Below are 14223 nucleotides of genomic sequence, written 5' to 3' on the forward strand. Positions count from 1 at the left end.
CCGGAGCGCCGCCCCTCCCCCGCCCCCCTTGGGCCCGCCACGGTGGCCCCTCCCCCACCCTGGCGGGACCAGATGGTCCCCCTGCCCTTTGTCCACCGGGCCAGATGGAGGGGAAGGGAGATTGGATTCCCCTCCCCACCCACACACACCCAGGTGCCAAGAGACTCAGCTGTAGGGGGAGGTGGAGGTCAGTGGGACCAGACTGAGCCGATTACGGATGAGAGGGGGGAGGTAGATTTGCGCCCGCGGCGGCGGGAGGTGCGGTGCGGGAAGGGGAGAGCTTGGGAACCGCCCAGCTCCTCCCCCTACTCTTACGCCTTCCCTAGTCGAGTACTCAACTGTGCGGCGTCCCTGGCGACCCTAGCCCGAAAAGGAATTGTGGGGGTAGCTTTGGGGGAATCACGGGACGGGTGCACAGGGTCACACCGCTCTCAGGCACCTCCTCCAGCTGGTCTGGTAACCTGTACTGGACGGACAAGGGCCGGGCCTCGCGGAAGCTGTGGGTGGCTGAGGAGTGTGGGGCTTGGTGGGGGAGAGCCCCGCGCGGGGATGGATGGCGCAAAAGCCAGGAGCTCCGGGAACCCGGCCCGGCCGAGGGTCGAAACCCGAGCTCCGAGGGAGCCGAGCCGGAGCAGGGCAGCGCGGGGGCTGGCAGCAGGGCCGAGGCCGAGATGGGGGTGCAGGGGGCTCGGCAGAGGCGCCGGGCTGGCGGCGCGGGCGGGAAGGACCGGCCAGCGGAGAGCGGAGGGACTGGGAGTGGGGCGCAGCGCGGGCTGTGCGGGAAGGACCGCGGCCGGGACCGCGTTTTAGGCCGGTTCCCCGCCTCGCTCCCGACTCCTGGGGGTTGGAGGAGCCGCCAGGGAAGGGTCGCCCCAGCCCTCCCGGAAGCGGCCGCCGCTCCGGGCGCACCGCGGTGCGCGGGGCGGGGCGGGCGGCTGCGGCACTTGGGCGGCTGGGGCGGGCCCGCCGCGCTGTAATCGGATCCGGGGAGGGGGCGGGGAGGGGCCGGGCCCGGCGGGCCGGGGGTGGGGGGGGGGGGCGCGGAGCCGGGCTCCGGGCCGGCCGGGCTCCGCGCCTGTCAAACCCCTCATTGTTCGCAGCTGATGTCACTCGCAGTTGTGAGCGGCCGCCTCTCCCGGGGACAATGTGGGACTGAGCGGCCCAGCCGCCGCGCCGCCGCCGCCGCCGCCGCCGCCGCAGGACAGCCCCAGCGAGGTAGGGCGCGGGCCGGGCGGGGCACCGCGGGCCGCGAAGTTTGGGGGTTCGGCCAGGGGCGGGGAGCCCGCGCTCGAGTCCACAGGCTGGGGTCCCGGGTTTGAGAGACTGGGAGACTGCGAGGAACATGTTCCCTGTCTGTCCCACACGGGCCCAGGCCTGCACAGGTGGGGGGAGCTGGTCTGCCAGAGGAGCCCCCAACACCAGGGAGGGGCTTCTTGGACCTGAGACCCCAGATTTGAGGCCCTCATCCCACCTGCTGTTTCTGTCCTTTGGACCTGCTCCTCTCTTGTCCTCCTGCTTTGGGTTCTGGTTCTGCTCCATCTGTGTCCCCATATGCCATTTCCCTGCAGTTCCTGGCTCAGCACACACCCCTTCCCATTCTCTGCAATCCTTAGGGGAGCCAGACAGACCTCCAGGCCAGGGGTGTGTGGAGATGACAGTTGGGGGCTCCGAGTGGCCCCTCGTGCCCTGGGGCTCTTCAGCTCCTGGGCTCAGACCTAGCTTCTTAGCTGAAGTCCTGGGAGGTGCGGGGGCTCTGGCTACTCACTTCAGCACGGCCCTGGAGCCTCCCTGGCCAGGAGATGGAGGTACCCGCCTCCTCACTCTCCTATCCCAGGCCCGCCATCTTGAGACCTGTGGCACCCTGTGCCCTGCCCGGCTCCAGCACCCTGGGGAGTGGTCTTCAAGGGGATGCACCCAAGGCCAGGTGCATTCCCTTCTCCCAGAATGTAGGCTCTTGGCCCCCTCAAGCCCAGGGTGATCACCTTCTTGCTGGACCAACAGAGCTTGTGTCCCGGGGGCCCTTCTTCCCCTACAAAGAGCATTTAGAACCCAGGGACTCCCCAGGACCTTAAATCTCGGCTCCCACCTTCACTTTTTACTGAGGTTATCCTCATTGCTTCAGAGCCAGCAACTGAGACCCTATCTTTACCATCTGAAGATCCCCCAGCCCCTCCAGGCCCTAGGAGCCCCTTCAACCTCCAAGGCACCCCCATCCCAGCCCCCACCCCCCAGCCTTCATCAGCATGCAGGCTCAGGCTGCCCAAACACAAGGGGATTGTTCTTCTTGCATGCTCAGGGTGGGGGGCTGGGAGCAGGCGGCCCACACACCCTGGCAGGCCCAGGCCATAGGGAGGCTGGTTTTGCCCCACCCTGTGTCCCCAGACAGGCTCTGTCCACCCTCCCTACTCCCATCACTGCTCCCCTGCAGCCTCCATCACCATTGCTTAGTGGCACTGATCTCTTGAGGGAAGAGCTCTGAGCTGCACAGGTGGACCCCTGGGTTCTCCCAGCTCAGCCAGTTGCCTCTCATGTAGCCTTACAAACAAGCCCCTTCCTCTCTGGACCTCAGGTTCCTCTCTGGTGGGGCCCTTACAGCTGTGACAGGCCGAGCCTGACTTTGTGAAACCCACACCACTCCACAGCTCTTCTTCCAGCTCCCCTTCCCCATGGGGAAACCCACTCTGGGCCCCCAGAAGTCTCAAAGCACAGCACAAATCCCCCACTCCAGTAATATGTACAGGGAGCCCCTAAACCCAGAGAAACAGCAGGAGCAGGGGCTGGAGGTGCTGAGGAATGGGAACTGGGAATACTGTCCAGGCAGATCCTCACTCTCCCATGTGACTGGTCCTCTTCTCACTCTACCCTCACTGCTCCTCTGGGACCCTTAGCCCCATGTCTCATCCCTAATTCCTCTGGGCCCTGCAAGCCCTTTCTTCTTCCCGCACGCTAAACCTGGTCCTAGCTTCTACCCTCCTGAAGGACCTCCTGCTCTCCTGGAACTCTCTGTGTAGAGGAAAGACAGGCTTGGAAATGCTCAGTTGAGGCTCCTTTGAGTTGCAGGCATCTTTGGGGGAGCAGATAGGCCTGAGTGATTACATCTGACTTGGAAAGTTGGGGAGGGCTTCACAGAGGAGGTGGCATTTCAGAAGGATTTGGACAGACAGTGGGGAGGATGGGCATTTCAAGCTGGGATCAGCCTGGGCAGAGGCCCAGAGGCCCAGAGGCCTGGAGGTGCTAGGCATGTTTTGCAGTCTGTTGTGTGTGGGGGATGGGGTGGAAATGAGACAAGAGAAATTGGCAGGGGTCAAATCATGAAGGGCCTTGAGTGCCTGTCATTGGAGGCACTGGGGAGCAAAGGATGAGCAGCAGAGTGGCCCAGTCTCCAGCCTGCAGAATGGAAGCTAGAGACATTTCTCAATTTGGGTGAGACAGTGACAGGATGGGTACCAGTGGGTGGGGCTGTACTATGAAGTTGAGCCCTTTCTCCTGGAATCCAGTCTGGGCCTGAGCCTGCCTTACTTTCCCTTGGCTGTGAGGACTCTTGGGGGGTTGTCTAATGATGCTCAAAGGAGGCTGTAGCCCTTCTGGCACCAGCCAGCCTGTCAGAGTGTCCCTCCTCTGCCTCGCATTGAGTCTACAGGACAGTTCTAGGTCAAGAAAACAGAGGCTGGAGCTCATGGACCTCAGGCTGCCCGCCTTCAGGGCCCTTGTCCCCTCACTCTCCTAAGAAATGGCTATGAATGGCTATCCTGGTAGGTTGTAAGGCTTAGAGCCTGGGTGCATGGGTCTGAGGATGCTGGGGCAGTCCTTATGGAGGCCTGGCTAATCAGGAAGGGTGAGCATGCCCAGAGAAGGAGATGGGCAGGGGAGTCAGGATCCCTCAGTGCCAATCCCCTCCAGGCCCAGAGTCCACCCTGCCTGACCCACCACCACGCCCTGCTTTGCCTGATGCCCCGAGCCATTCCCCAGCATCACTGGGTGTGGCCAGCATGGCTGCTTTTGGAGTGGGAGTAGAAGGAAGCTGTTAGGTTGGAGGCTGGAGATGCTGAGGGGGATGTTGGGGGATGTGAGGTGGGGGATGAACTTGGAGACTGGACTTTCCTCTCTTCCCAGCCCAGGTGGGTCTCTAATCCCTAGCTGGTCCAGACACTCTGGCTAGCAGAGCCGAGGGAATCCCCCAAGGGGCGGGCCGGTCCACTTGAGTCGCCTGGCCCCAGGAGCCCTCCCCTCCCCCGGATTGTTCTTGCTCCAGAACAAAGCCAGGGTGGACACTTGATCCCTGCATGCGGGGGGGGGGGGAGCTGGCTAAGCCCCCGGCCCTTTGATTGGGCAGCTGTCATGAGAGAGAGACAGCTGGGGGGGAGGGGCAGGAAGGGGCAGTCGCCATCGCTTACACAGCTGTCACACACACCCCCCCCGCCCCCTCCAGCTTGAGTGGCAGGAAGCCAGGGACAGAAGGAGTGGGCACTGCATCTGGGGAGGGGGTCTGGGGAGCAGGAGGGAAAGCCTGAGGTCAGAGGCCTGCTCTGAGCTTAGTATGTTCTGCCAGGGAGCCCTGCTGAGCAGAGGGGGCTGGGCACCCCCAAAGGTGAGCTGGAGGTCAGTATGGCTTGACGCGTGGCTGCCATGTGGGTGACCCAGCAGGGACCCAGGGCCCACTAGGCTGGAGCAGCAAATAACTCCTTAGAGACCCAGTGAGGGTAGAAGGGGCGCCAGTACGCCTAGTAGGGCTGCTTGTTCTTAGGGCTCTTAGGGAAATAATTAGGGAAACCTGTGTCACAACCCCTGGTTCTCCCCTAAAGACAGGAAGAACCTTGGATGTCCCTCAGAACAGAAATGACACAGAGAGACCAGCCACTGCCCCCTGCCCCCAGCCCATGTACATATATAGCACAGGTTGGTAAACTGAGGTCCAGGTCTGGTCCAGGCCTAACCAAGGCCACCCTCTGAATTTGGGGAAATGGGGCTCTGCCGTGGTCCCAGGTACCTTTTTTAGGGCAGGAGCCCTAGTTCTGCCATGTCATGGCCCTTCTGCCCTATTTTCCCAGGAGCCTTTGCCCACAGAGGGTACGTAGAAATGGTACGGGGTCAGTGTCAGGTCTCCCACAGGAGACTGCCCCAAAGGGGTCCCTAAGCCCCAGAAAATTCTGGAGCTTAAGACTGTGGCTCTGGATGAGCTGTCAGTCCTTTCCAAACACAGCCCACGTCTACTAGCCAGGCAGAGGTCTCAGGGATTACTGATGCCTGCTCCCACCTTTGAAGAGCACCCCCACACCTAGGAAGAGGACTGACAGACCCAGACGGGACAGCCAGAAACGGGAGGCAGACAGGGCCTGTGACAGAGCCTCGCACTAGCAGGAAGGACCCTGCTAGTCCCACCACGCCCCACCTCTCTGTGACCTTGGGCAGGTTACAGACCCTCTCCAGGCATCAGGCTCAATTTCCCTTTGGAGAATTGGTCTGTTCAGATAACCAGTGTGTTCTGAGCACCTTCTCAGGCCTGGCTCTGGCCTGACCTCTGGGAACACAAGGAGAAGGCGGCAGGCAGCCTTCGCTCCTGCTCTAAGGGACTCCCGGGCTGGTTAGGACAACAGAAACCAAACGCGTCATCATGAGTGTTTCTCTGGGAGAAGTGCAGGCAGCTGGGGGATTGTTACAAGGGCAGCTAGCATGAGGTTGGCCAGGATGCTCACAGAGCACCATCCCTGCATCCAGTGTTGACCTCTGACCTCTGGAGAGCCTATGGGCAGAACTTGAGACAGAGGAGCAAGTGCTGGGGAGGCGACAGTTACTGGGTGCCTGGGGAGACAGGATTGTCACCCCCATGGTACAGATGAAGAAACAGGCCTCAGGCCATACAGTGGCTTGCTCAGACTTCCTGAGAAAGCCAGGCTGGGAGCCCCAGCCCTCCTCCTCCACACGCAAGCTCTGGCTAGCAAGGGAGGTTCTGAAGAGGGCATTGGACAGAGCTCCATACCGTTGACCATCATGTCAGGATAGGGCAGGGAGGTGCCCAGAGGACTCCGGAGTGCTCGAGCCCAGTACACTCATTACGGCTGATGCCCTCCCGGATGGTAGAAGTTTGCAGGGTGGGGGCTTGGTGTTGGCTCAGACTTGGTCCCAGTTGGTTCCCTCCCTGTTTTCCTACTCGGGGTCTGGTCCTCCAGTGAGCTCCCCATTAAGGCTGAGCCTTGGCGGGAGACAGCCACTGGAGGAGAGGGATTTCCAAGCAGGATTAAGGTTCAGGATTAAGTTGGGGCATGAAAAGGGGTCGGATGGGGAGGGCTGGTGGCTGGGCTAATCCCAGCAGCTAATCTCCAGCTCCTTCCTCCATCAGTTAACGGCCTTGACATTACCCAGCCCCGCAGTCCCTTTCTTACCCATTACCCAGTCCCAGGGGGAAGTAGTCCCTCAATTTTACGGGTGAGGACATTGGGACTCAGAGCCCAAGTGACTTGTTTCTTGTAAAGTAGGAAGTGCTCCAGGCTGAGAATGTGGCGAGCCTGGACACTTCTTACCTCCTCAGCACATAGGAGGTGTGCTTGGAAAGCCACTGTACAGACTGCTGGTCCTCTGACACCCAACCGCCATCCCCTAGTCCTGAATGAACCTTGCCCACAGCTGATTTGCAGGAGCCTCTGCTTTAGTGACCTCTAGTGGGCAGACCTCTAGTGGGCAGACCTCTAGTGGGACTTCCTGGAGCCTCACCACCTTCACTTCCACCCTCCTTTCAAGACCGCCATGGCTCCCATGGCTGCTCCAGCTTCCTCTCCAGCTACTCTTCATGCTCTAGCCAGTGGGGCTCTGGCCCCTAGACACAAGTGCCTCTTGTTTAAAGTAACCTTTCAACCTTAACCCAACCTTCAAGGCCCCATTCACAGGGGTCCCCTCTTCCAGGAGGTCAGGGAGGAGGCACCCCTTCTCTGGACTCTCATACCCTCCTAGTTAATTCTTTCTTCTAATGTACAAAGGGAAGGGAAGGATACTCATGGAGACTGGGTGCCTGCCACGTGTGCTTATCTCATGTTAATTCCCCTAACACTGCAGGTAGGGCTGGGTATCCCCTTCTTACACGTGGGGCAGCTGAGGCTGGCCAGGTTGACACAGCTAGTGAGTTGCACATAGCACACAGGTCAATGTGACATTGAAACTTGGGGTCCACACTGTCTCCCTGCTCTGGGAGTTTGGCTAGCCTGGCTCTGGGATTCCCAGGTAAGGGCAGGGGACCCAAAAGAGAGCTGGGCTTCTCTCTAATCCCTCTTCCGCCACCCCTGCAGAGCCGGCCAGGCCACAGCGTGGACATATTCCCAGGCCACCTCGGCCCCAGCCCCGCCTGACAGGATGAGCGGCTCAGATGCGGGGCTGGAGGAGGAGCCAGAGCTCAGCATCACCCTCACGCTGCGGATGCTGATGCACGGGAAGGTGAGGGGGGTGGTTCTCAATGGCTCGGGAGGAGGTAGAGGGCAAGGCCAGGCCAGCTGGGAGAGAGTTTGATCTTGGGTGTCCAGTCTTTTGCAGAGCCCCTGCCCCAAGTGGGGGAAAGGGCAGGGCCTGGGGCATTGGTACCTGCTGACTCCACTCTTGTCTTGTTTGCAGGAGGTGGGCAGCATAATCGGGAAGGTAGGTGCCCGGTTCTGTTCTGCATGTCCCCTTCAACGTGAGGCCTCAGTCCATGAAAGGAGGCAATGACCAGTCAGCCTAAGAGCCATTCTCTATTTTGTCTCCTGCAGAAAGGAGAGACTGTAAAGCGAATCCGGGAACAGGTGAGGATGGAGTTTGGGAGAGGAGCCCAGGGCACCTGGTTTGGAGGGGAGGGGAAATCCCTGCCCCACCTTGTCCCTGAACCCACCATCTGGGATGACCAGTGAGTGCCCCTAGAAGGTGGCCGTTTCCATCCTGGGGCCTGCTGAGTGGAGGGGTAGGCAGGTTCCTGCCCGGGAAACAGAGAAGGAGCCGCACTGCCCGGCGGTTGTCCTGTATCCGCAGAGCAGCGCCCGGATCACCATCTCTGAAGGCTCTTGTCCCGAGCGCATCACCACCATCACCGGGTCTACAGCAGCCGTGTTCCATGCAGTCTCCATGATCGCTTTCAAGCTGGATGAGGTCTGGGGCTTGCTAGGGTGGGAGGCCAAGGGTGGTTCCTGGGGAGAAACAGGATTCCGACGCCACAGGATGGCTACAGGTGGGAGGGAAGGCCAAGCCCAGGGCAGGCTTCTCTCGGAGTGGGATGGGGGAGGGCTTTGCTCCTTCATCCCGCAGCAGGAAGGTGTCCCGGGGGTGGAGAAGCAGCAGGGGTGTGCACAGCCAACCCACAGTCTTCCTGCCCAGGACCTTTGTGCTGCTCCGGCAAATGGGGGGAATGTCTCCAGGCCTCCAGTGACCCTACGCCTGGTCATCCCCGCAAGCCAGTGTGGCTCGCTTATTGGGAAGGCCGGCACTAAGATCAAGGAGATCCGAGAGGTAAGGGGAAGGGGCTACCAGCCTCAGGTCTTACCCTTCTGTTTCGAGGGGCACCTGGGCTTATGGCTTCCTGTCCCCTGAGGAACTCCAAGCCTGGGCACTCTACTCTGGGTTATGGGAGTAGCCGGAGGTGGCCCTGTTCTCTGCTTGCAGACTACAGGTGCCCAGGTGCAGGTGGCAGGTGACCTGCTCCCCAACTCCACTGAGCGTGCTGTCACCGTGTCCGGGGTGCCTGATGCCATCATCCTGTGTGTGCGCCAGATCTGTGCTGTTATCCTGGAGGTGCTGCCCTGGGGCAGGGAGAGAGGGCAGGGGATGGGCCCATCCCCTGCCTTGTCAGGCCCCTAAATCCTCTGCATGTGACCCCAGGTAGAGGGCAGGGCGGGGCTGCAGGGATGGATTAGGAGCTCCAGGATGTTGGGATACATTTACCTGGGGGCTATGGGGAGGGCCTTGGGGAGGTCAGGGAGTCCTGAGAGGGTCCTGATAGAGCCTCCCCATTTGTGCCTTCCAGTCCCCACCCAAAGGAGCCACTATCCCATATCATCCAAGCCTCTCCTTAGGTACTGTCCTTCTCTCCACCAACCAGGTGAGGGGGGACAGCAGGAGGGGTGGGACGTGTTACTGGAGCAGGGGGAGGAAACGGAAGAAAGAATTGGGGGTCCAGGGAGAGGTGGGGAGGAGTGACCCTGGCCAAATTGCCCTGACCTGTCACATTAACCACTTTTACCCACTTTGTGTCCACAGGGCTTCTCCGTCCAGGGTCAGTATGGGGCTGTAACCCCAGCTGAGGTGAGTGACTACAGCCCAGGCACCCCTTCCTGTACCAAGCCTCCTCTGACTCCTGACCCCTCTTCTCGGCACAGGTCACCAAGCTCCAGCAGCTCTCAGGCCACGCAGTCCCCTTTGCCTCACCCAGCATGGTGCCAGGTGAGCAGCCCCTGCAGCAGAAGGCGGGGGAGATCCCAAGGGGCCGGGCAGCGCCCCCTGGAAAGGACGTGGGGTGGCAGGAAAGGCCTGGAATCACACCCAATCCCTCTCTCCCTCTAGCAGGACTGGATCCTGGCACCCAGACCAGCTCACAGGAGTTCTTGGTTCCCAATGACGTGAGCAGGGGATGAGGTGGTTTGAGGGCGGGTAGGGGGCCCAGGGGCCTGGGCCTCACCGAGGGTTGACTTCTGCACACCCTCCCCCAGCTGATCGGCTGCGTGATTGGGCGCCAGGGCAGCAAGATCAGTGAGATCCGGCAGATGTCAGGGGCACATATCAAGATCGGGAACCAAGCAGAGGGCGCTGGTGAGCGGCATGTGACCATCACTGGTTCCCCAGTCTCCATCGCCCTGGCCCAGTACCTCATCACTGCCTGGTGAGTGTGGGGTAGGGGATTACAGGTTGTGGGGCTTAGGTGCCTGAGAAAGGCTGAGGTCGGGTGGGGAGAGCTGAACTCCCTTCTTCGGGGGCCTGTCCCCTGCCTCCCCTAATTCTGTCCCACTCAGTCCGTGTTGCCCCATCTGTCCCTCATGTCCTCTTTCCCCATCCCTGACACTTCTCCCTGGGTCTTTGGCTTCCCCATTTCTCCCCTCACCCCATATGTGTTTGTCCCTTCTTCCTATCCCTACTCTTCCAGCCTTTCCCATCTTCTCCCCAAAGACATCGACCCTATGTCATTGTTCTCAATTCCTCTCTATTTTTCATCTAATCTCACCCCTTATATTTGCCCTCACTGCCCCCTTTCTCACCCACCCCTCCACCTTCCCCTTCATCTCCTCCCTCTATCCCTCTTTCCAGTCTAGAAACGGCCAAGTCTACCTCTGGGGGGACACCTGGCTCGGCCCCCACAGACCTGCCTGCCCCCTTCTCGCCACCCCTGACGGCCCTGCCCACAGCTCCCCCAGGCCTGCTGGGCACGCCCTATGCCATCTCCCTCTCCAACTTCATCGGCCTCAAGCCTGTACCCTTCCTGGCTCTTCCACCTGCCTCCCCAGGGCCGCCGCCGGGCTTGGCGGCCTACACTGCCAAGATGGCAGCGGCCAATGGGAGCAAGAAAGCCGAGCGGCAGAAATTCTCCCCCTACTGAGGCCAGCTGAGGCACAGGCGCGGGGGCAGGCTGGACCGCCGGCAGGGGGCTGCCTCCTCACCTTACCTGCCCAAGGAGACTCCAGTCCCAGGGTCCCAAACGCCGCTAATGCCCAGACGCATGGATGCACCCTCTGTCCTGCCCCGGTCTGTGGGTGTTCCTGCTCTCAAAGTGGGAACAGTTTCCAGCCCAGGGTTTTGGGAGCTGCGGCAGCCCCAGTGTAGGGGGCTCCACCTCCTCTAGCTCTGTGCTTGGATGCAGGGAGCATCCTTAGTGCCCCCACTTTGGGGGGGGGTCACTCATGCACTCCCCATCCCTTAGGGTCTTCCCACCTACTGCCCCCACTGTGGGGATCAGGGAGGAGACCTGGGGGGTGGCTGTGGGCCATGCTTCTCTCCCCACCTCCCTGCAGATTCCTGCTGCTTCCACTGATACCCTTTTGACTGGAATGGACTGACTGGGCTTGGCAGAGGGCAACCCAAAAAGGGGGCACTGCCGGGCAGCTGGGGGAGTGGCATGGGGGCAGGGGCCGAGTTCTCAGCAGCAGACACTCTGTACAGTTTTTTCAATCCCTGTTTTTGAATAAATATTCTCAGAGACCAGGAAGCTGTGAAACACTGTGGGTGTTGGCAAAACCTCCAGAAAAAGGGTGTGGCTAAGGGAGGCCCCAGAGGATCCCCACCTGTGACTCCAACAGCCGCGGTTGGGCTTCAGCCCCTTCCACATGCCAGTTCTAGAGCTTCAGGGCTCCTTGGGGGTCATGTTGTCCAGCCTCCTGCTGCTGGCACCAAGTAGATACGGTTGTTTTCCGAGCATTTTAGAAGCTGATGGAGGAGCTCCGGTAGTTTTGTCCAATCTCTCCTGGGTGCAGATGTCAGGAGGGTGGGGGTTCTTTCTGGGTGTCTCCCCACTGGTTCCTCTTGCTGTGGCTATAACCCAGACCCTGTTCTGCTTGGCCCATCCCTTTGGCTGTGAGCCCTTAGGGCCCTCTTCACTGTGATCCTGCCCACCTCTGCTCCTTCCTTGGCCCGGGGACCATCCATGAGTGTCCAAATCACCCAAGCTGGAGGAGCCCTTAGAGATGGTCCAAGACACAGATGGGAAAACAGACCTAGGGAAGGGTAAGTCTGTGCTCAAGGTCATGAAGAGATGGGTCCAGAACCAAGGATTCCGAGCTCCTAGAAGCCTCTGGGCCTTACTAGGCTGCAGGCCTCCTTTCTCCCATTCCAGAGCCAGAAGTCCAGGCAGGGCATTTGCCACACGCTGTGCAGGAGGCTGGATGGGCCCCTTCTGATACCACCCTGCTTTCTCCAGTCCCTGCTCAGCTTAACAGACAGATCTCTCAGGTGGCCTCTGGCATGCTCAGGCTCTCTCCTCCTGCCAAAACCTGGGTTTGTTCTGGTGCCTCAGAAGAGCCTAGAACAGGGCCCTCTGGAGGTCCCTGGAGGTGCTGCAGGAGTGCGCGAAGGTGCCAGGCCCGCGAAGTGCAGGCCCGCGGAGGCCGGGGCAGCGCTCGGCGGGCGAGGCGGCCCAGCGTTCGGCGCACGGGGCGCTGCAGCAGGCCATACAGGAAGGGGTGAGCGGCGAAGGCCGAGTAGGCTACCCAGGTGACGGCCGCCTCGGCCGCTGCGGCCTGCGCAGCGGGCGCCAGGCACGCACAGCCGTAAGGCAACCAGCAGGCTGCGAACTGGCCCACAGCCAGTGCTGGGGCCAGGGCTGCTTTGACCCCGCGCAGGCGAGGTCGGAGGGGCGGCAAGATGGAGAGGCGGCTATCCAGAGAGTCGGAGCGCGGCCGGGACCCGCGCGCGGGCCGTGGGGGCCTCAGGGCAGCGCGGCGCGCCACGAGAAAGATGCTGCCGTAGGCGCCGAGCAGCAGGAGGGCGGGCAGCGCGAAGGCCAGTAGCGCCCAGAGCGGCCGGAAGGGCCCGAGGCCCCCGGCCAGGACCGAGCAGCGAGCCGGGGCCGGGGGCGGTGCGGGCGGCGGCCCAAGCAGGGAGAGCGCGCCCAGCAGCGCCGCCGCGGCCCACACGGCGGTGAGTACGAGGGTGGGCGGAGGCCGCGCGCCGGGCCGTAGTGGGTGCACTATGAGGCGGTAGCGCGCCAGGCCGAGCGCGGCCACACCGAGCGTGCAGGCGGGCAGCAGCGCCGCCGAGAGGAAGCGCGCGGCGCAGCAGGGAGCGGGGCCCAGGCGCACGCGGCCCAGCCCCGGCGGTGGTGCTGCCAGCAGGCCCAGCGGCATGATGGAGGCGGCCGCCAGCAGGTCCACGATACACAGGTGCACCAGGTAGAGCGCGTCGCGCAGTCCCGGCGTGCGCAGCACCACGACCAAAAGTGCGCTGTTGCCCAGAAGTGCTGCCGCCTCCACGACAGCCGCCAGGATCAACCCTATTGAGGCTGCGACTTCTGGGGCGTTCAGCTCTGTGGTGTTGGCCATTCGAGGGCTCAGGCTTCACCCTGTGCTGGGACGCAGAGAGCTAAATGGAGCTTCCCTCTTCCCCGCCATTCCCTTCACCCGTCCCTTGCTCCTCTGGCCTCTCACCTCACAGGCTGCCCAGGCGCTGGCTCGGTCGCCCAGACTGCCATCCTCTTGGGGACTTGGCCGTCCCCATGGAAGGGTGCAAGGCTGGGACTGCGGCTCTCTTCTCCGCCCCAGCAACTCAGCCCCTGCTGGAGATGGTACTGGCTGTCACTCTGATGTTGCCCTTTGGAGATACACAGAGCTGACAAGGGAGGGGCAGGGCCTGGCACCAGCCCCCTGGGTCCTAGCAGCTGCCAGCTGGAGGCTGTGCTGTGGAAGTGCTGGGGGTGCCTCTGAAGGGGGGCCCAGGGCAGGCACAGGCTGGAGTCTAGACTGAGGATGTTAGCATGTGGGCTTTGGAGTTGGCCAGACCCTCTTCTGTCTTTCCCAGGGATGGGAAGTGCCCCGCTCCCCCCATCTGCTCTCTTCTGCCATCCCCGACAGTGGGAGTAATCAGATGGTTCGGCCTTTGTACTGAAGGGAAGCTGAGGTACCAGTGACACAAGAGCTGGAGCAGGGAGACCTCTAGGTACCCTCTGGTCCGCAGGAGGGCTGGTTCTCTCAGAAAGAGGAGGCAAGGTAAAGTGAGGGGAAAAAATCACAGGGCTTGGCACATAGTAGCTGCTCAGGTGGTATTTGCTTGGCACAGAATAGATGCTTCATGACAGTGTGTGGAATTAATGAGAGGAGACCTTAGGAGGCAACTGCTGGGTTTTTTTGTTTGTTTTGTTTTGTTTTTGCTGTTAGCAAACAAGTCCCCTTCTGCTAAGAACACCCTGAGTTTTCTTTAGGAAGCCACCCCTCCCCAACTCTCAGGACATATGGTTTGGTGAGCAACACCCCCACCTTCCAGATTCCTGATTAGACACAAAACCCAGTCCTGACCAGTCAGTGTATGGTACTCCCCAACCCACAGTATTGGCTCAGGGAAAGCCACGTGACTCCAGTGGGACATATGCCACCCAGGTGTAGTCACCCAGTCCCATGGCAGAACCCCATCTATACCCTGATGGCTTGCATTGGTGTCCGAAGCTCCTTCCTCTCCCCTGAACCCCAGACTTGGGTATCCAATTGTCTCTTCAACATCTCCCCCAGTGCTTTGACCACTGGGCATCTCAAACATCCTGTGTCCAAAATAGAACCATGACTCTTGACCCCTCCCGTCTGC

The 14223-nt window shown here is 61.2% G+C and overlaps 2 protein-coding genes across 4 annotated transcripts; one reads left to right on the forward strand and one right to left on the reverse strand.

Moving 5' to 3' along the window:
* Positions 1–121: 121 nt before the first annotated feature.
* On the forward strand, positions 122–11139 carry PCBP4 (poly(rC) binding protein 4). Of its 3 annotated transcripts, none has more exons than XM_074344778.1 (13): positions 122–1215; positions 7278–7422; positions 7597–7620; positions 7731–7763; positions 7987–8103; positions 8329–8460; positions 8614–8742; positions 8975–9049; positions 9208–9252; positions 9327–9390; positions 9511–9566; positions 9657–9826; positions 10446–11139. In XM_074344778.1, the coding sequence occupies exons 2-13, from the start codon at positions 7342–7344 to the stop codon at positions 10759–10761; spliced, it is 1242 nt and encodes a 413-aa protein (XP_074200879.1). In that variant the 5' UTR covers positions 122–1215; positions 7278–7341; the 3' UTR covers positions 10762–11139. The 3 variants fall into 3 exon arrangements, with proteins under 3 accessions (XP_074200879.1, XP_074200880.1, XP_074200881.1); XM_074344779.1 differs by having other exon boundaries at positions 9514–9566; XM_074344780.1 differs by having other exon boundaries at positions 9514–9566; positions 10249–10679.
* Positions 11140–11665: 526 nt separating this feature from the next.
* Positions 11666–13623, reverse strand: GPR62 (G protein-coupled receptor 62). The gene has a single exon (XM_074344782.1). The coding sequence runs from the start codon at positions 12969–12971 to the stop codon at positions 11880–11882; it is 1092 nt and encodes a 363-aa protein (XP_074200883.1). The 5' UTR covers positions 12972–13623; the 3' UTR covers positions 11666–11879.
* Positions 13624–14223: the final 600 nt, after the last annotated feature.

Source organism: Camelus bactrianus, chromosome 17 (assembly GCF_048773025.1).
Source record: "Camelus bactrianus isolate YW-2024 breed Bactrian camel chromosome 17, ASM4877302v1, whole genome shotgun sequence".
Lineage (NCBI taxonomy): Eukaryota > Metazoa > Chordata > Mammalia > Artiodactyla > Camelidae > Camelus > Camelus bactrianus.